The following is a 22,349-nucleotide window of genomic DNA, read 5'->3' on the forward strand; positions in this document are numbered from 1 at the left end:
ATGTATGCAAACTAATATGTAGTGCATTTAAAAGAGAATAAGGTGTGTTGCGTATTGCCAGGAAGAGGTATGTTTAAAACACAATTGTTTGTTCATTCTTTCATCTTCATTCAACACTTTATCCTGGTCAGGGTTACATTGGATCTGGTGTCTGTCCCTGGAACATTCACCCTGAATGGGATTCCGGTCCATCGCAAGGGGACACAGTCATTCATATCTATAGACAATTTAATGTAGGCAATCCACCTATTTCTACCCAACTGAAAAGTGGGAGGAAACCAGAGAACGTGGAGGAAATACATGCTGAAATGAGGAGGACATGAAAAATCTCAAATACTCAGTGTAAGCCTCAGGATCAAACCGGGGAGCCTGAAAATGTGAGGTAGCAACGTTACCTTATGTGACACCATAACACATGCAATTTGAAGCACAATTTTCCTTCAACAGTTCTTTTATCAAGGTCCTAAAATGGTCTCATTATTACTTACTTATAATATATTCTCATAAATAAAGAATCTCTGAGAATAACAAAACAAAAATGGACTGAATACATTAATTAAACACTCATAGAGTAACAAAGCGAATATTATGAATGTGATCAAGAAGTGCACATTTAATGGAAGTACATAAGAAGTGCATGTTAAAAACCCCAACCCATATCTGCAGGTGAATCGCAACAGCAGTTCTGAATGGGAGCTACTCAGCTGTTACACTGCAGATCTGGATGAAGGTTAAATCCTTTTCTATTCAGATATTCAACTTAAAACATAGGTGAATAACTACTGTAAAACTAATAGGAACAATTTGAACTTACGGACTGTGAGGAATCTAACTTGCCAATGGGGCTTTGGAGTTTAAAAAGTTATAGCTAGGGTTTAAATTTTGCGAAATGACAAAAGCAAATTAGAAGAAAACTTGATTTGGTTGCTACAGCAAGGGCTGTTCTGTTACTCATCAGTAATGTGTGGGACTAATAATTTCTGGTTAATGGAAAACATTATTTTTTTATTTGAGATCCATAAAAAATTAGGTGTCACTAGTATACTGTATATAGTTTATTATTATACATATGGGCCACTTTTTCCATGGAATAAAAACATGTATTCTATTCCCTTCTAGTGGGTTTATTGATGGCATGCAATATTGTTATCATATCGCTTATCCTCCATGTATTACGCCACTCTATTCAATGGAGAATGAGCATGCAATATTGTTAGAATATTGCATGTTGTCAAGACAACATGACGTCATACATTGGAGCCCATGCAAAGATCCAATGACAAAACTTTTCTGTTGCACATTCAGTGCCTGGATTAAGCACTAAATAAATAAACTGAAAACTGAAACAAAAGACACACTGAACACATGGTACCAAAACTTCACTGTATATTCTTCATACATATTTCCAAGAGAAAAACATACCAACGGACATCGAAAAACTGGAAAAGAGACATGTTGGAGATGTAAAACTTCTGCGCTAACGGGTGACTAACAGTTTGTACACAAACATGGCCGTGAGGTTTGTTTCATTAAAAGCAGAAGATTTAAAGAGAAAGACGCACTGAACGCCTGAAAGGCTATCGAAACTTCACTGGATATTCTTCATGCATATTTACAAGAGAAAAACATACCAATGGACATCGAAAAACTGAAAAAGAGACATGTCGGAGATGTAAAACTTCTGCCCTAATGAGTGACTAACAGTTTGTACACAAACATAGCCGCGAGGTTTGCTTCATTAAAAGCGGAAGCTTTAACGTAAAAGACATGCTGAACACCTGAAAGGCTACCAAAACGTCACTGTATATTCTTCACGCATGTTTACAAGAGAAAAACATACCAAAGGACATCGAAAAACTGGAAAAGAGAGCAATAGCGGAAATATTGTCAAAGTTCAACTTGGAGGTGAGGAAAAGTGATGGAGACTTTTACAAGAGGACTTCACTCGTGGACGTCATTCAGCAAAGCCCTTTTGTTTTGAACAACTGCAATGTAACGATTAACTACTACCTTTATTTAATGAGCTGTGAACTTGAATTGTCAGCATACAGCTTGTATATAAGTTGGGTTGTTGTTCAGGCTTTTTGGACTTGTACCATTTTTATTGTTAGAACTTTGACTTGGTACATGTACACTGGATTGACAAAACATTGAATTACATTCGATCAGAATCAGCATTCAATATTGGTAAATCACCCCCCTGTTCTTAACTTTTTGTAAAATCTATAATGGTTCCAACATGTGTGCGTGTATAATAATAATAATAATAATAATAATAATAATAATAATAATAATAATAATATTGGCTGGCTTTTTTCATAGTATATCAGATATATTTCATTCAGCTACTTGTCTTCGACTCGTTCAGTATCATGCTAGCTGAATGGTATATATCTGATATACCACAAATAAAGCCGGCCAATATTATTTAAATATTATAGTGCCATTGTATGGAGCCTTTGAGGAGACAGTGTTGTTACTGTAGCCACAAATGAATATATTGAGGCAGATTTTAAAATGATTGACATAGATAAATAAACTGAACAGCCATTCAGTTTACCATTGTGGACACAGGAACCTAAGTATGAAAATGATTGGTAATAGTACACATGACTTCAATCTTGGAATGATTCATAAAGACATACTGGAGTCAAGGCTCCAGCTTGCCCGCAACCCTGCACAGGATAAGTGGTTACGGATAATGGATGGATGGATAATACTGGAGTCAGTAGCTACGGTATATTTCCACTGCAGTTTTGTGCAACATAGACGCAATATTAATTTTTTTTACTTGATTGAATTGATGTTATATGATTAAAGCTGGATTTTCTCTTCTCGTGATAGTTTCTCTTCTTGCAGTAGTGCTTTTTTCCCCAGAAAGATAGCATTTCCATTTGCACTTCATGTCACGTCATGTGGCTTAAAAATGAATAAATGTGTTTACATTTCAATTTTGTGAAATATTGCTTTATCAAATCTTCTGAAAAACACCCTCATGTGAGCGTAAAAACTTTGTGATATTTGAGAGTTGTGTTTTGTTTTGTTCAAAATTCACGTGTTTCCATTACTTGTTTTTTAGTTCACAATTTCAAATTGTGCATGGAAACATGGTACTGGTGTTACAGAATAGATATACCATTAAACCTGTGTCAAGTTATGTTCTCAGAATGATTAGACTTTGAGATGGCTTATAATATTCCCACAAAATATTAAGCGCACAATTTGTGCCCTTGAAATATTAATATGTGCCTTCAACTTGTTAAGGTTTGGTATATTTTGTCGATGTGAAACATAGTTCTTGTAGCAATTATTTCCTTCACATGAGCAGCCCAACACCAAATCAGAATAACAGCTTCCCAGCTCTCACCTTTGTGACTATAGGATTCGAAGAACAAATTCAATATCATAATGCAGAAAATCATGCAGATGTGATCGGTCGATTCTTTAAGACTGCAGTGTGACTCCATGTGAGTAGTCGATGGTAAAAATGATCATTTGTAAGTGATTCCTTAATTTTAACTTAAATTTAAACTGAAAAGTTTGCAAAGATTTTTAGGTTAAACTTCGTGATTGAGAGTTATGTGGTGTTTTGGTCATGGTTATAAAAGTTATATTCAAATGACACATTTCTAAATCATTGTTCAATTTAAAAAAAAAAAGTGCTGGACAAAACATCCAAAAGACAAAACTCAAATACACTACCGTTCAAAAGTTTGAGGTCACCCAGACAATTTTGTGTTTTCCATGAAAAGTCACACTTTTATTTACCACCATAAGTTGTAAAATGAATAGAAAATATAGTCAAGACATTTTTCTGGCCATTTTGAGCATTTAATCGACCCCACAAATGTGATGCTCCAGAAACTCAATCTGCTCAAAGGAAGGTCAGTTTTATAGCTTCTCTAAAGAGCTCAACTGTTTTCAGCTGTGCTAACATGATTGTACAAGGGTTTTCTAATCATCCATTAGCCTTCTGAGGCAATGAGCAAACACATTGTACCATTAGAACACTGGAGTGATAGTTGCTGGAAATGGGCCTCTATACACCTATGGAGATATTGCACCAAAAACCAGACATTTAGGCCAAGTTTACATTAGACCGTATATGTCTCATTTTCTTCGCGGATGCACTGTCCGTTTACATTAAAACGCCTGGAAACGGGAATCCGCCAGGATCCACGTATTCAATCCAGATCGTGTCTGGTCCGGTGCTGTGTAAACATTGAGAATACGCGGATACGCAGATATGCTGTGCTGAGCTCTAGCTGGCGTCGTCATTGGACAACGTCACTGTGACATCCACCTTCCTGATTCGCTGGCGTTGGTCATGTGACACGACTACTGAAAAACAGTGCGGACTTCTGCCTTGTATCACCTTTCATTAAAGTGTATAAAAGTATGAAAATACTGCAAATACTGATGCAAATACTGCCCATTGTGTAGTTATGATTGTCTTTAGGCTTGCCATCCTTCCACTTGCAAGTGGTAAGTGACGCGCATGCCCGATATGCACTGGGATCACACACACAGCGGCTCAGTCCCGAATCACTGCTCGTGCGCTTCACTCACGCGCTCTGTGAGCTGCGCAGGGCCGGAGTGCGCACCCTCCAGAGGGCACTCGCTGTTCAGGGCGGAGTGATTTGGAGCGCAGGATGCCTGCGGAGCCGAGCGTATCCGTGTATTGGCATTGCTGTGTGCATGCGAATCGTGTATTGGCATTGCTGTGTACACACGAATCGTTTTAAAAACGTTAATCTGATGATCCGCTGATACGGTCTAATGTAAACCCCACCTTAGTAGAATTTAGCTAGAATAGTCATTACCACATTAACAATGTATAGAGTGTATTTCTGATTAGTTTAAAGTGATCTTCATTGAAAAGAACAGTGCTTTTCTTTCATCTCATCTCATTATCTCTAGCCACCAGGTCATCACAGGGCTGACACATAGACACAGACAACCATTCACACTCACATTCACACCTACGGTCAATTTAGAGTCACCAGTTAACCTAACCTGCATGTCTTTGGACTGTGGGGAAAACCAGAGCACCCGGAGGAAACCCACACGGACACGGGGAGAACATGCAAACTCCACACAGAAAGGCCCTCGCCGGCCATGGGGCTCAAACCCGGACCTTCTTGCTGTGAGGCGACAGCGCTAACCACTACACCACAGTGCAGCCCACTTTTCTTTCAAAAATAAGGAAATTTCAAAGTGACCCCAAACTTTTGAACGGTAGTGTAAGCCTTAGTGAACAACTAAAATCTTCCTAAAACAGTTTAGGTTTTGAATGTGGATGTATAAACAACTTTCTTTATTTTGTTTTGAAATTCCACTAAAGTCTGTCAGCCCGACAGACATACACTAACTTAAAAACAGAGACAGTAGCATATTACAACATAACATCCCTGCTTTTGATGCAAGTATTTACATGTGGACTTGCCATACATTGTTTTGGTATTTTCTCATTGCTATGTCTACATACAGCTGATTCAGACAATGTTTAGACCAGAGCGAAGCAACAGGAGATTGGATGATGGAGATGAGGGATTGCTGTGATGGCAGAAGTTAAGAGGATGACTTCATGGGCTCTTCGTGAATTTATGTATTTATTTATTTTTCTTAGCAGAAGATTCACTTGTTCCCTGGAAATTGTTTGCTGTAGTTATAGGTTGCCCTGGCTGTACTGTGTACTGGCTCTTTAAGAGGAGGTTGTAGGGGGCATAGTAGTACGTTCCCAGGGTCTTTAATGGAGACAGAGCCCATTTGAGAAAGAACCCATTGTGTGCTGTTGTTTTTCAATAGGGCTCAAGGAATCGAGCTCACACACCACCATAGATACATGCGGAGACAGATAGATGAGGGGGGAGGACAACAGAGGGGGTCCTTAGAAAGAGAAAAGCACTACAATTAGGAGAATGTATGGGACTTTTCTTTGGAAGATAGAGCACTAGTTCTGGAGGTGGGAGTTGACTGGGAGAAGGTAGGAGGGTTAAGGGTGATGTAAATTCATTTCATTTGTGCATGAGTGCGGGAAACTGGTTAAACAGGCCTTGATCACACCACAGGTGTCACACACACAGGCATGTTAGCCTGTTCTTAATACAATGGAAAGGTGTTAAGCACAGACCTGAAAGGATTGTGTGCTAATTCAGTTATAAAATGGGTGCAGTTTGGAACACAGTCCATAATATTACAGAAAAACACAATTTTGCTGCATTTTCCCAAATTCATGTTCAAGTTACATCAGGTTTGTAGCCAGTCAATGGTCAATCATAGCAATTTGCAATTCATTCTGTATTTCTAAAGTTAGCATGAACTGATCATGTTTAGGGGGAAAAAAGTGGCAGGTTAAGATATGAAATGATTTCCTGCATAGTTGGATTATTTGAGTTATAAGATTGGGTTTTGAGGTAATGACCAATTTTGGAATTTAGCATAAACTGAAGCTTTTCATTTGCACTAGTACACTTAATCACTTGCATACACTAATAATGTGTTGTTTTAGTAATGCTTATGAGATGAAGTGCATTGTATTACACACTCTTCAGTGAGTGTTGGCCATCTAGCAGAAGAAACCTTTATACTCTCTCTCTCTCCCTCTGTGTGAGTGTAACACTAATACTGAAATACACAAAGGCAGGTAGCAGAAAGGGTCATGCATACACCCTTGTTCCTTTAAATGACTGCCCACTTGTGGTAGAAAGCAAAAACTGCAACTGTAAATTGGCTTTGGTTCAGTTCAATAATGTGTTCAATAATAGCTATTACAATAAAGCTACAATTGTTGCTGACCCATTTCCCCCCTCCCGTGGGCTACCCTCTGGAACAACATGAAAAGTATGGCAATTGAGGCCAGACGCTCACAGTTTCATCCTCCAGGTGGTCAAACTCCTTCCCTCCAAACCACTATCACCTCCTCAGATCAGTTTCCGTTAACCATAAAGTGTCTTAGTAAATGAATAACCAGAACAGTGTCATTGCTCCTTCCAGTTATGTTTATGGATGGATGGATGAAAGGCTGGGTGGATGGATGGATGGATGGATGGATGGATGGATGGATGGGCAATACATCATGTTTCTCATTAAACTTTATTTACTCTAACATAATTTAGTTTTTTTATAGGAGTACATTGCAGTCACTTCCAATTAATTATGTTTATAGATGAATGGGTGGATGGATGGATGGATGGATGGACAGATGAATGGATGAAAGGCTGGACAGATGGATGGATGGACGGATGAAAGAGTGGGTGGATGGATGGTACATATAAGCCATCATGTTTCTCATTAAACTTTATTTACTATGACAGAATAATTCCTTTAGCTTGTTATAGAAGTACAATGCAGACACCTCCAATTATTTTTTATGGATGGACAGATGGATGAAAGAGTGGGTGGATGGATGGGTAGTACATATAAGCCATCATGTTTCTCATTAAACTTTATTTACTATGACAGAATAATTCCTTTAGTTTGTTATAGAAAGACAGTGCAGTCACTTCCAATTAATTATGTTTATGGTTGGATGGAAGGCTGGATGGATGGATAGATGAAAGGCTGGCTGGCTGAATGGATAGCTGGATGGATGGGTAGTACATATAAACCATCATGTTTCTCATTAAACTTTATTTACACTAACAGAATAGTTTCTTTAGTTTGTTATAGAAGGACATTGCATCCATCCATCCATCCATCCATCCATCCATCCATCCATTATCCATAACTGATTATCCTGTGCAGGGTCATGGGCAAGCTGGAGCCTATCCCAGCTGAATATGGGCGAGAGGCAGGGTAAACCCTGGACAAGTCACCAGGTCATTGCAGGGCTAAGTACATTGCAGTCACTTCCAATTAATTATGTTTATGGATGGATGGACAGATGGATGAAAGGCTGGATGGATGGATAGATGAAAGGCTGGTTGGTTGGCTGGATGGATGGATGGATGGATGGCCAGTACATAGAAACCATCATGTTTCTCGTTAAACTTTATTTACTCTGACAGAATAATTCCTAGGGCGGCAAGGTGGTGTAGTGGTTAGCGCTGTCGCCTCACAGCAAGAAGGTCCGGGTTCGAGCCCCGTGGCCGGCGAGGGCCTTTCTGTGCGGAGTTTGCATGTTCTCCCTGTGTCAGCGTGGGTTTCCTCCGGGTGCTCCGGTTTCCCCCACAGTCCAAAGACATGCAGGTTAGGTTAACTGGTGACTCTAAATTGACCGTAGGTGTGAATGGTTGTCTGTGTCCATGTGTCAGCCCTGTGATGACCTGGCGACTTGTCCAGGGTGTACCCCGCCTTTTGCCCGTAGTCAGCTGGGATAGGCTCCAGCTTGCCTGCGACCCTGTAGAACAGGATAAGGTGGCTAGAGATAATGAGATGAGAATAATTCCTTTAGTTTGTTCTAGAAGTACAATGCAGTCACTTCCAAAAAATTATGTTTATGGTTGGACAGATGGATGAATGAAAGGATGAGTGGTGGTGTGGATGGATGGATGGATGGATCGATGGTTGAATGAGTGGGGGCTTGTTTTTGTTGGTTTTATGCGAAGGTTAGCCAGAAGTCCCTTCGAGATTAAGTATGAAACAAATAATCTATTTATTTCTTATTGATTTTCATAAATATCTGTTGCTCCCATATGTGAGATTTTCAGAAGACCTCACCAGCTGCTTGCAGACATACAGATTTAGTACAGCATTGAGCACACAGACTGATTGAGCTGTAATCCTTCACATCAAGCCAACATGACATGTGACACTGAAACCAATCAATATTATGGAAGAATGGATAATGTATACCCTTGCAGGTTTGGATTAGCAGAGCCCAGTCAAATTCAGGGCAGTGTTAGAATATTAATCCTGAGCACTGTGATTGTACTCACTTGTAACCATTTTGACAGAGGACACAAATAATCTAATGTTTGGGTATGTAGGAGCCATACTATGTACAGTCAGTAGGTTGTTAAGTTTATTTCATAAAGAGTAAAAGATGTGGGACATGGACACTCCATGTTGTCAACAAGTCTCTGGCTGTTTTGATCAGAGACAGAGAAAAAGAGATGGGAAATTCACTTTCATCTGGCTGGGGTTAGAGGAGAGTATTTACTGCAGGCATGGTTGGATTCACTTTGGGGGATTATTATGACTATTATGATTATGGCCATTCTATATGATGTTCAGGTGATGCATTTCCCTGCTCAGAGAGGTAAGAGCAGCAATTCCATCATGCCTCATGGATCCCCAGCTGATTTCTGGATTGCCCTTAATGTGTGGGGATTATCTCTCTCTCTCTCTCTCTCTCTCTCTCTCATACAAATTGAGAGAACATCCTGACCTTGCGGCATTTTGTATCGTGAATCTTGGCTGTTTGACTGGTTATAGACATGAGCACACCTGGAGTGCGACAAGGCTTCCTGAAGAAGTACGGTAAGATGTCGCTTTATCCTGGGGAACTGAGATGTACTAAACATTGTCATGACTGCCATCACTGTTTATAGCATTCTAACCCACCAATATTTTTTCTAACCTGCAAAGACAAAGATTAGATGAAATATCATTACTATATTGTGCAAGATTGTGTAACAGCCATCTCTCTCTCTCTCTCTCTCTCTCTCTCTCTCTTTTCTCTCTCTGTGACTTTCTAGTGTTTTGTGTTTAAAAATGTTGACATAATGGATCAAATTTTCCAAATTTATGATTTACTATTCTCTATAATTCTCTGACCTGCATCTAGATGTATTCCTATATTTATATCTCTGGCATATCCATATATTTTGCTCAAAATGCACCTAAATATAATTTGACTTACTTGAAACCATGATTTCAGTAGAGTCTACTTATATTCTGGGTCATAAACCTGAAAAGCCTTCACAACAGATTTGCATCATCCTTATAGCACACTCTCTACCTTTCAGGGTTGTGCTCCACTTGTTGTGTTCCAATTTTTATTTATTTATTTATTTATTTATTTCTGAGTCATAGAGAATTTTGGGTGACGTAGGCCCCTCAGCTGTCTCTAATCCTGGCTGGGAGCACAGTAATCCCTGAAAAACAGAGCAGACTATGAGCTATCAACAAGTGCTGATAATCTATATTCTAGTGATTTAGCTAGAAGAGGGCTAGCTCTTGTATCAAAGAGTGACCTGACTAATAATATTTCGTTAACCAGACATCATGACCAGGAGTTGCTTCACAGTTGCCTACCTCCAAGGGAGTAGCAATGATATTTTAAATTGAATGTCACAATTTATACCACAGAACTGTTGTATTCTCAATTCTGATTGTCAGAAGGTGTTGTTGAAGCTCTGGCAGGAGTTGCAAGCTGCAGGGTTTATATTAACACGCTCATTCTAATATGTCATGTCTACAGTAACTTATATGGTCAGGTTTTCTGTAAGGAGATGTTTATTTAACATTTTTTCTAAGGAGTCTCCAGTGTTTGTGATTTGTAACAATCAGAGATAAAGCTGTAACTTCCATTTTTTCAGACATGGGAAGTTCACTACAGAGACCTTTGTGATTTCTTTATAGCATTTGTCTTAATTTCAAGAAAGAAAAAAGAGAGACGCTAATGAGTGAACGTTCATACCTAGTATAACATCAGTGGTAACAGGAACTACTTGTTTCATGAACATTCCACAACAATAAATGTTACTCTACCGTAAATGGATAAAATGAATGACATGCCATTCCTTAATAATAAATCAAATGGTGATGGTTGGCAGATTGCTGTGGTATTAGATGGTAAAACATTTCAGGATGTACTGCTTTGGAAAATAATCATCTTTGTGGTGGTAATGACCCCCTGTATAATTGATTATTTTCCCAAGCCCTGCTGTATTTTATTCCTTGGCATATAATATCCAATTAGTAGCACATGCTCATTAGACACCCAATGAGTCAATTAATTCCATTTATTTTGCTATGACTTTTTCTCTTTTATCTCTCTCAGGAGGCTTCATGTTTAAGCAGTGGAAAGAGAAGTATGTGGTGCTGACTGTGGAAGGCAGGCTGATGGTGTGTAAAGATGCTGATTCTCCTCCAGAGCAAGTGGTGGTGCTACAGAGTAACTGCCAGTCCATAGTGGAAGGCAGGGAGATCTTGGACCTGCCCCGTTTGCCATCAGGAGGGCGCAGGGACTGCTGTTTTGCCCTCATCCTGCCACAAGACAAGTTCTTATTGCTGCTCTCAGATAACCCTGATGACTGCTGGTCAGTCTGAGCAAACAGAAGGTTTATTATTTGTATTTTTTTTTAACCCTCCAACACCTTGCAATGAGGTTTAATTTGCATTCAGTATTAATTTAACACTACATTAGCCCAAATAATTGAGGCAAAAAAAACCAAAACCCTTTGCTGATATATCTTTTTTAGCAACTCAGAAACTTGGTGCTTTTAAATTAAGAGCAAAAAGCTGAATTAATATTATTTTCTGTGTGATTTTACAAGTGGAAAAAAGCCATAGAAAACATAAATGTATTGCATGGATAAATAACACATAAATAATTTTCTGATTTAATGTTTGTTTTCATGTAGAAAAGGAAAAGACCTAGATGTAATCCATATATTCAGTTTTTTTATTTTTTATCTATCTATCTATCTATCTATCTATCTATCTATCTATCTATCTATCTATCTATCTATCTATCTATCTATCTATCTATTGCTGTTTTAAGCTGTTTTATGTTTACTGAATTTCCAAAATCCCACAATATCCACAGAGAGGAAATTTGATGGCATCCAGGATGATTTCAGAGAATGGATATAGTACTAAATAACCTGACACAAAATACACTTACCACAACTCAAGATTGGTCATTTTTGAAATACGCTTATGATAGAGATTCAGTATGTCTAAGAAATTTACGTTTAACTAATCCTCTGGCATTGTGTTGCTCTCTGGTCAGTTGCTTTGTTTGATTGATAATTTGTTGGTTTTTATCCCACAGTCAATGGCTAAAGTTAATGAAGAAGATTAAAGAGGTGAGTCTTCAACTGTATAATCCATCAACAGCTTAAACCTCTGTACTGCTTCAGCTATGTATCTGTTTTATCATGATGTGCAACAAATTCTGGATAATTTTAAAACCATTTTACTTATAATCCTTATGCACATGCGTTTACTTCATTCTCAGCATGAAGCAGAGGCCAAATAGCTGAAAACCTTCAGCTATAAATTTAAATTTGGGCGAATATGATGCCAAAAACTGATGATGATTTAGTGCACATTATATCTGGTGTATGGTCTATATAATGTGACATTATATGAACTATAAACATTAGTTATCTCCCATTCTCATGAAGATAGAACAAAATGCAGCTTGCTAGAGAAACCCCAAAGCACAATGTTCTGTCCTGATGTCTTTCTGTGGTGGAAAACTTAAAAGAACATTTTCACCATGATTGTAAGAAAGGGCTGACATTGGAGACTGTTTCGAAAAATGTTAAATAATGTTGTGTTCACACTTATACCGGTACGAAAGTGGTATAACTGTATCGATACAAAGTATACCGGTACAGTTTAGTGCATCTGTCCACACTAGCAAGAAATGTTTGCGGTTTTCTTTCACGGTAGTTGAAATGCGCGTGCGTGAAATGTTTCCGTGGTTACCGAGTAACTTCCTTCTGAGAATATATGGCATCCGTTATTTCGAGATCTCGAGAAAACAAATCAATTATTCCGTGATCTCGAGAAAACAAAACAATTATTTCATGATCTCAGCTGGATCACTGTATCTCCGTTGGTAGAGACGAAGCCGGGCCAGTCTTCTGCAGAGGTGCCGCGGACTAATTTTGAAATGATCCCTTATTAAAAGACTTAATGCAATCTCTCCCTGTGTCATCCCCTGATCAAAATATTGCCTTATTAGGTGATCGATTATTCCAGACATTCTAATGACCAAAGTTGTGTCTATACAGAATCAGAAATGGCCCCAAAGTCAGCATATCACAAGTCTCTTGGTGCACCTGAATGAACCATTTCTCAGCTGTTTACTCGAGATCATGAAATAATTGTTTTGTTTTCTTGAGATCACGGAATAATTGTTTTGTTTTCTCGAGATCTCGAAATAACGGTTTTGTTTTCTCGAGATCTCGAATTAGTTGTGTTGTTTTCTCGAGATCCTGAATTAATTATGTCGTTATCTCGGGATAACAAGGTGAATAAAAAAAAAGGATTATATGAAGGGCCTCTCTCGGCTTCCGTACGGATGAAACAATGTGTGTGTGTGCTTTTTGTTGTCAATGTACAGTCTGTATTTCTGGTGGTCATTTATTCAGTCGAATCGTATAAAACGTGCGAGGCAGTTGAGAAAGAAACAAATGAATCTCCGTTCTTCACTACTTATTCAGCGAAGACATCGATTGAGGTGTGACTTTGCGCATGCGCATTATATTTGTATCGATACAGAGCCGCTTCATCTGTCCACACTACAGTGAAGCGCTACAGTACCGATACTGTACCGGTACGAAACCCATATACCCTGTCCACACTAGGGATTTTGTACCGATACGAAACTACTTTTGTACCGCAACACCTGTCCACACTAGCAACTATACCGGTACTGTAGCGGTATAACTGTATCCGTACGAAACCCACAAATGTAGAGTAGAGTGGGGGAAAAAGCCCCCCTTAAGGAAAATTCAGTTTTTCTCCAAGTTGAAATGAACCATGTGTTTAGTTTTAATCACAGTTTTTGACAACAGTGACATGAACAATAATGCCACCTAAAGTTTGCCTAAAGTTAATACTTTTTTTTTTTTAACAAAAACAAACATTGTGCCAAGGGGGCCTTTTACCCCCCCAGTGGGGTAAAAGGCCCCCTGAGGTGGGGCAATAGGCCCCCTCACTCAAAAAAAGCTGTTTGGATAGCAAAAGTGTTTACTTAAGCCTATAATGTGAAAGAAACAAGAAAATATCCCTGAATTAATGAATAGATGCATTATTTTATTATATTTCGCATTTTAATTTCAATTTTTTTTTAAATTTCAATTATTTTTAATATTAAGTTCAAATTACTTGCTTTACTCAACCAGGTAAGCAAGATGTTATTAAAACTATGTATCTGCTATTCAGAAATGTATGAAATACAGTAATTATGATAAAAGGAAACGATGCCCCCTGGGGGCCATTTACCCCGCCATTAAGGGGGCGTTTTACCCCACAGACTACACTTTTACAAAAAAGGGTCTTACTTTCAAAATGTGATTCAACTTTTTATACCTAATGTATTTTTTTAACGTACTGACTTGTCTACTCATACCCCATACACAGCTATAATATCTGACGAAATAGCAGCTATCTAAATACAGTTTTACTGATATCTGAAAATTATATCACTTACCATGAAATTTGATTTCTCTCCGCTGCGTTGCTGATATGCGATCCACAGTGGATACTTGTATATCCCTGTTGTCAAGCCAGTCCATAGCAACAATAGAAATGTAACTTTGCGCCATCTGGTGGTTATTTTGGGTAAAACAGGCCGGGGGCATATTACCCCACTCTACTCTATGGGTTTCGTACCGGTACAGTATCGGTACTGTAGCGCTTCGCTGTAGTGTGGACAGATGAAGTGGCTCTGTATCGATACAAATATAATGCGCATGCGCAAAGTCACACCTCAATTGATGTCTTCGCTGAATAAAATAGTGAAGAACGGAGATTCGTTTGTTTCTTTCTCAACTGCCTCGCGCGTTTTATACAATTTGACTGAATAAATGACCACCAGAAATACAGACTGTACATTGACAACAAAAAGCACACACACGTTGTTTCATCCGTATGGAAGCCGAGAGAGGCCCTTCATATAATCCTTTTTTTTATTCACCTTGTTATCCCGAGATAACAACATAATTAATTCAGGATCTCGAGAAAACAACACAACTAATTAAAGATCTCGAGAAAACAAAGCCGTTATTTCGAGATCTCGAGAAAACAAAACAATTATTTCATGATCTCGAGTAAACAGCTGAGAAATGGTTCATTCAGGTGCGCCAAGAGACTTGTGATATGCTGACTTTGGGGCTATTTCTCATTCTGTATAGACGCAACTTTGGCCATTAGAATGTCTGGAATAATCGATCATCTAATAAGGCAATGTTTTGATCAGGGGTTGGCACAGGGAGAGATTGCATTAAGTCTTTTAATAAGGAATAATTTCAAAATTAGTCCGCGGCACCTCCGCAGAAGACTGGCCCGGCTTCGTCTCTACCAACGGAGATACAGTGATCCAGCTGAGATCATGAAATAATTGTTTTGTTTTCTCGAGATCACGGAATAATTGTTTTGTTTTCTCGAGATCTCGAAATAACGGATGCCATATATTCTCGGAAGGAAGTTACTCGGTAACCACGGAAACACTTCGCGCATGCGCATTTCAACTACCGTGAAAGAAAACCGCAAACATTTCTCGCTAGTGTGGACAGATGCACTAAACTGTACCAGTATACTTTGTATCGATACAGTTATACCATTTTCGTACCGGTATAAGTGTGAACACAGCAATACATTTGTGGGTTTCGTACCGATACAGTTATACCGCTACAGTACCGGTATAGTTGCTAGTGTGGACAGGTGTTGAGGTACGAAAGTAGTTTCGTATCGGTAAAAAATCCCTAGTGTGGACAGGGTATAAGTGTCTCTTTACAGAAATCCATATAGAGTATGTAAAGTACTGTACTTGCAACACAAGTTCCTGTGAATGAGTTGTTACTAAGTGTATTTATATAATTATATAATGTGATTTGCTTTACAGTCTGTTAGAACATTTTTTATGAGAAAAAAATTCAACAACACCTTCTGATCACCCACAGTCAAGAATTAAATAGTGCTGTAGTATAATAGTGGATATGAAAAATACAATTACAAAAAGAGTTGGGATGTTGTGTGAACTGTAAATAAAAAAAACAAAGTGATGATTTGCAAATCATGGAAACCCTATATTTCATTGAAAATAGTACAAAGACAACATATCAAATGTTGAAACTGAGAAATTTTTATTGTTTTTTGAAAAATATATGCTCATTTTGAATTTGATGTCAGCAACATGTTTCAAAAAAGCTGAGACAGGGGCATGTTTATAACTGTGTTGCATCACATCTACTTTTAACAATACTCTGCAAACATTTGGAAATTGAGACCAATTGCTGTAGTTTTGAAAGAGAAATGTCCCAGTCAGTGCGTTTACATGCACATAGAGAAAATCGAATTTCTGCCGTTGTTCGACTGAAATCGAAGTTCTAAATGCCATTAAAAAACCTTAGCTAGGCTGAAATCGAACCGAACTTGATTTCTCGTAATCGAGCTACGCGACCTAGATTATGCGATTTTAGCCGAGCTACTTAGTGCATGTAAACCCTATTGAGCTACGTAGTCGAGCTACTTACTTCAGCACTGCCCCTTCCGGAAGTGACGAGTGACGAGACCACAAGCGGGAAACACAACAGCCTCGGTCGGCATGACAACGAATCATGACAACGGCATGAATCTTTTCTTTTTGTGGCATTGTTTGCACTGTTAAAATTTAGCTCACTTAATGTATCACCAAATACATCTGTACAGCTGTTGCATAGCTGTGAATTGTGTACATAAACAAGTCATTGTATTTGTGTGTGTGTGTGTGTGTGTGTGTGTGTGTGTGTGTATATATGTCCAACATCTGAAGAATGTCAATAAAAACAAAACAATTGAACTTTTTGTGTGTTTATTAAGACATAAGTTAAATTGTAAGCAAAAAAAAAATTTTGTAAGCAAAAATGGACTTTAGAAAAATATACAATTGTGCAAAATAAGTTGTCTTACAAAACAGTGGTCTGCGCAGGACAGTTTGTAGCCATACAGTCTGTTAGAGCAAGCCTAACAGCTTGAGCACAGAACTTGTGAACACGGAACTGCCAGTGTTGCCAGATTGGGAGGTTTTAAGTGCATTTTGGTGGATTTGAACATGTTTTGGGCTGGAAAACGTCAGCAGTATCTGGAAAACACTGCTGATAACTTTGTTTATACTCTTGAATAGCTCTTCTTCATGACGACAACCGGAAGTGTACCAACACGATGGGGAATGTAGCGCCACCTGTGGCTTGGGTGCACAATGTACCTCACACAATAGCTCTATTTCCTTGTGTGCATGTAGGATTGGATTTCTCTAGCACCCCTGCTGGGACCCTTAGCTTGATTACCGACAGTAGCTCGATTTGGATGTGCATGTAAACGCACTGATTGTTTCCTCCAGGTGCTCCGGTTTCCTAGTCTGGCTAACGCAACTTCAAAGCTCTGCGAGCATTGGTCTGGCGTAGATATTAAGCCCAACCGTTTCCCAAAGTGCATGGTTGACCCACCTCTCTGAAATGCCTCAGTTTGCTACTGGTCGAAGCCAGAAAAGGCTGTGACGAAGCTTAAACCAATCACATCACTCTTTCCTCTGATGTATGTGACGTGACGGAAACTGCTTGAGTAACAGGAAGAAGAAGGAGGAGCTGAAGAGGAAGAGGATGATAATAGCGCAATCAAAGGCCAGACGACCACAACGATAGGATTCTTGCTGAGCCCCATTGATTTGGCTACCAGCAGGGCTAACTGGTAGATTAAACTCTTACCGAAGCCGGTCGGGAGCAAGGCGAAAACGTCCTTCCTTTCAATAAATACCTCCAGGGCTGCTCTTTGCTCCGTTTTCAATGAGAACTTCCCGTTGAATGCTTTCAATACAGCATCTACCGCTGTGTCAAAGGCTTGCCGCTGCTCCATGTTCGTAATGTTTCTAGTGAATGAAGCGCTTCCGGCATAGATTCTGTAAACAATCTATGGCTTCCGGTCACAGTTCTACTACGTTACTGCCTTGAACACGCCTCTACCCAGGGCCGTTGGAGATGCTCAAAGTTGATTGGCTCCCGATTTTTCGGGAGCTTGGAAGAGCTGGAGATAGCTTGCCTTGCCAGACTAAGTTCGCAACAGCCCCCCGTGTTGTGTCACACTTAGGATGGGCGGGCCCAGGCTACCGGTTTCCCCCACAGTCCAAAGACATGCAGGTTAGGATAATTGGTGGCTCTAAATTGACCGTAGGTGTGAATGTGAGTGTGAATGGTTGTTTGTGTCCATGTGTCAGCCCTGTGATGACCTGGCAACTTGTCCAGGGTGTACCCCACCTCTCACCCATAGTCAGCTGGGATAGGCTCCAGCTTGCCTGCAACCCTGTACAGGATAAGTGGCTACAGATAATGGATGGATGGATGTTGTTCTATTCTTGCCTGATATACAATTTCAGTTGCTCAAAAATTCGGGGTCTCCTTTGTCATATTTTGTGCTTCATAATGCACCAAATGTTTTAAATGGGAGACAGGTCTGGACTGCAGGCAGGCCAGTTAAGCACCTGGACTCTTTTACTATGGAGCCATGTAGCTTTAATACGTGCAGAAAGTGGTTTGGCATTGTCTTGCTGAAAGAAGGAAGGCCTTTCCTGAAAAAGATTTTGTCTAAATGGCAGCATATTGCTCTGAAACATGTATATGTCATTCAGCATTAATGATTCCTTCCCAGATGTACAAGCTACCCATGTCATGTGCACTAATGCACCCTCATACCATCACAGATGCTGGCTTTTGAACTGTGCACTGATAACAAGCTGGATGGTCCCTCTCCTCTTTAGCCTGGAGAACATGGTTTCCATGATTTTGAAAAAGAATTTCTATTTTTGATTCGTCAGACCTCAGGACAATTTTCCACTTCGCTTCAGTCCATCATAAAAGAGCTCGGCCCCACAGAAGGTGGCAGTGTTTCTGGATATTGTTTATATCTGGTTTTAACTTGCATTTGTGGATGCAGCAATGAACTGTTTTCACAGACAATGGTTTTCTGAAGTGTTCCTGAAACCATTCAGTGATTTCCACTACAGTCATGTGTCTGCTTTTAATGCAGTGTCGCCTGAAGGCCTGAAGATCACAGGCATCCACTGTCAATTCTCAGCCTTGTCTTTTGCATACAGAGATTTCTCCAGATTCTCTGAAACTTTTAATGATATTATGTACCATTGATGATGTGATCCCCAAATTCTTTGCAATTGTATATTGAGGAATGTTATTCTTAAATTGTTGCACTGTTTGCCCATGCAGTCTTTCACAGAGTGGTGAACATCTTTACTTCTGAGAGACTCAGCCTCTCTGGAATGCTCTTTTTATACCCAATCATGTTACTGACCTGTTGCCAATTAACCAAGTTAGTTTTTTTAGCATTACACAACCTTTTCAGTCTTTTGTTGCCCTGTCCCAACTTTTGTGAAATGTGTTGCCGACATCAAATTCAAAATGAGCATATATTTTTCAAAAAACAATATAAATTCTCAGTTTCAAAATTTGATATGCTGCCTTTGTACTATTTTCTATAAAATATAGGGTTTTCGGCGGCACGGTGGTGTAGTGGTTAGCGCTGTCGCCTCACAGCAAGAAGGTCCTGGGTTCGAGCCCTGGGGCCGGCGAGGGCCTTTCTGTGTGGAGTTTGCATGTTCTCCCCGTGTCCGCGTGGGTTTCCTCCGGGTGCTCCGGTTTCCCCCACAGTCCAAAGACATGCAGGTTAGGTTAACTGGTGACTCTAAATTGACCGTAGGTGTGAGTGTGAATGGTTGTCTGTGTCTATGTGTCAGCCCTGTGATGACCTGGCGACTTGTCCAGGGTGTACCCCGCCTTTCGCCCATAGTCAGCTGGGATAGGCTCCAGCTTGCCTGCGACCCTGTAGAAGGATAAAGCGGCTAGAGATAATGAGATGAGATGAGATATAGGGTTTTCATGGTTTGCAAATCTTCACATTCTGTTTCTATTTATGTTTCACACAGTATCCCAACTTTTTTGGAATTAGGGTTGTAAATGTAATTTTATAGTACAACCTTTAATTGCACTTCTAATTAATTAACTGTACTTTGGAAGAGCTTTGTGTTCCTCAGTGGTCATTTTATTAGGTAAACTGACCTTGTACATGCAATACATTTACTGCTCATTTTAACAGATAAACCTACCAAACAGTCGTGCTTTGGAGGTACAGCAACTTGTAGCCCATCTTTTGCTAGGTTTACCCATTTACCACATCTATCATTGGAAAGGCATTGACATAGGACCCCCTTTGGCCAAATATTATTTGGGTGCTGTACCATTCTCAGTGACGACTGTGAGTAGCACTAGTACAACTGAATCAGGCATCACATGTTAATGAGGTTTTTAAACACCTCTGTGTCATTGTTGGGTTTAGTGTAATACCTGATTATCAGTAGTTCTACTGATACTAATCTGTAAAAGTGGCTTACAAAAAGATGGGCTATAAATTTACATTAGAGAACTTGCTTCTAATCTCAGTATTTGGTGGAACTGAAAAGCATATTCAGTACCTGTTCTGTTTAAGGGCGTGTCACCTTTACTTGTGCTGAAGCGACAGCAAAGCATCACCCCCTGTATCACAGACAGAGGTTCTTTGCCAGACACCCCTACTGAGAAAGAGCCCCAGTCCCCCAGCTTCAGCGACAAACCCATCAATTCGCCACGTACCCAATCAAGAGAGAGCTCCTTCAGAAGCAGAGGTGGGATTCTATGGAGTGCTAATACTTCATAAAATACAAAACCAAAAAACCCCACAATTTTGCATATTCTTTTGAAGGGTACCCATTAAAAATGTTTTGCTTGCATATTATTTTGTAGGGAACCAATAAAAAAACTGATCCTGTAAAAGTGTATTATCTTTTAACATTTCTCATGTATCTTTTAGGCAGCATACGTCAACGCCAAGACCTCAGCCCCAAATCCCTGCCCCATCACTCCAACGACTGCCTGCGCCATGGTAACAGCAGTGATGCGCGTGCTGTGAGGGCAGTCTGTTTACTGATGGGCGGGGCTGCTGCCTCATCAGCATTGGGTTACCTAAGCTCCTGTTCAGGCTCCTCAAGTGTTGCTGCTCAAGCACCAGAGATCACCCACTCAATGGGTTTCTCAGAGGTTGGAGGAGGAACATCCTACCACCACACCTGTGCAGAGGTTGTCGACTCACCTCATTTTAACAGCTTCGACTTTGAGGGTGACTCAGACTTTGATGCTTTCGACTGTGGAGGGTTCACTTTCTGAAGGCCTAGCTCTACAAACCCCCAATGTATTTTCGAGTATTTATGGTTCTGTATGGTTTTAGGTTCTTCACTAGAGAGCAGCAAATGGTTTGTAAGTATATTACTATGGCATTGGATTTAAAACTTGCTGTACCTGAAACATCATGCTCACTAAAGGCCAGATTCAGAATTGAGCTTATGAGAATTTAACATCAAACCTGCGCCCATCAGTATTCAGAACTCAGGAGTCAATTAAGAACTATTCAGAAGTTACACAAGAGTTATTCATGTGGGATTTAGTTACACCACTTCTGACAATAGACTTAAGAGCATTTTTCTAGTGTGATATCAGCTCGAGGGCAGCACGGTGGTGTAGTGGTTAGCGCTGTCGCCTCACAGCAAGAAGGTCTGGGTTCAAGCCCTGTGGCCGGCGAGGGCCTTTCTGTGTGGAGTTTGCATGTTGTCCGCATGGGTTTGCTCCGGTTTCCCCCACAGTCCAAAGACATGCAGGTTAGGTTAACTGGTGACTCTAAATTGACCGTAGGTGTGAGTGCGAATGGTTGTCTATGTGTCAGCCCTGTGATGACCTGGCAACTTGTCCAGGGTGTACCCCACCTTTTGCCCGTAGTCAGCTGGGATAGGCTCCAGCTTGCCTGCGACCCTGTAGAAGGATAAAGCGGCTAGAGATGATGAGATGAGATATCAGCTCGAGCAAGAAGCAGTATTAAGTCCAGCACCACTGCATGACATTTTGATGAATTCATGTTTTGAGATGTAAGTGCATTCAAAAACTATGAAATGGCATTTGAGGCCAATATTAAATACTTAAATATGACACTAATTAATTAACAGTGGGAGCAGGGGAAGATGGCGGAAAGAGTAGAGGCATAGTTAATAACGCATTCATATCGGTTAAATAAATCCCTCAAAATAACGGCAACTTGACAGACAAATTGAGGAATGAGTGAGGTAAGCAAGCAAAGAAGCTGGAAAAGCAATAAAAAGTAAGATAAAGTGGAAGACCAACCTGAATTGGAAGAAATCTCCGAACACGAGGTCAGCGAAAGCGAGGAAGACACAGCCGGGAAAATGGAACAACAAGATCACATTGAGATGCTATGAGCTGGGCTAGCCACTATTAGCAAAGACATTAGAGAACTTAAACAGAAATTAAGACATGAGCTAAGGCCATTATTAAAAAATGTTCTGTTTCCGGTCCACCGGCCGGGTGAGTGCCGTTTGTGCAGTTGAAATCGTTTTGTTTTTTTTTAACGCCGGTTTT

At 39.9% G+C, this 22,349-nt stretch overlaps 1 protein-coding gene across 1 annotated transcript; it reads left to right on the plus strand.

Moving 5' to 3' along the window:
- Positions 1 to 9,380: 9,380 nt before the first annotated feature.
- Positions 9,381 to 21,089, plus strand: si:ch1073-83n3.2 (uncharacterized). Its single transcript, XM_060906635.1, has 5 exons — positions 9,381 to 9,423; positions 10,949 to 11,207; positions 11,945 to 11,978; positions 20,377 to 20,551; positions 20,737 to 21,089. The coding sequence occupies exons 1-5, from the start codon at positions 9,381 to 9,383 to the stop codon at positions 21,087 to 21,089; spliced, it is 864 nt and encodes a 287-aa protein (XP_060762618.1).
- The last annotated feature ends 1,260 nt before the right edge of the window (positions 21,090 to 22,349 follow it).

Source organism: Neoarius graeffei, chromosome 23 (genome assembly GCF_027579695.1).
Source record: "Neoarius graeffei isolate fNeoGra1 chromosome 23, fNeoGra1.pri, whole genome shotgun sequence".
NCBI lineage: Eukaryota > Metazoa > Chordata > Actinopteri > Siluriformes > Ariidae > Neoarius > Neoarius graeffei.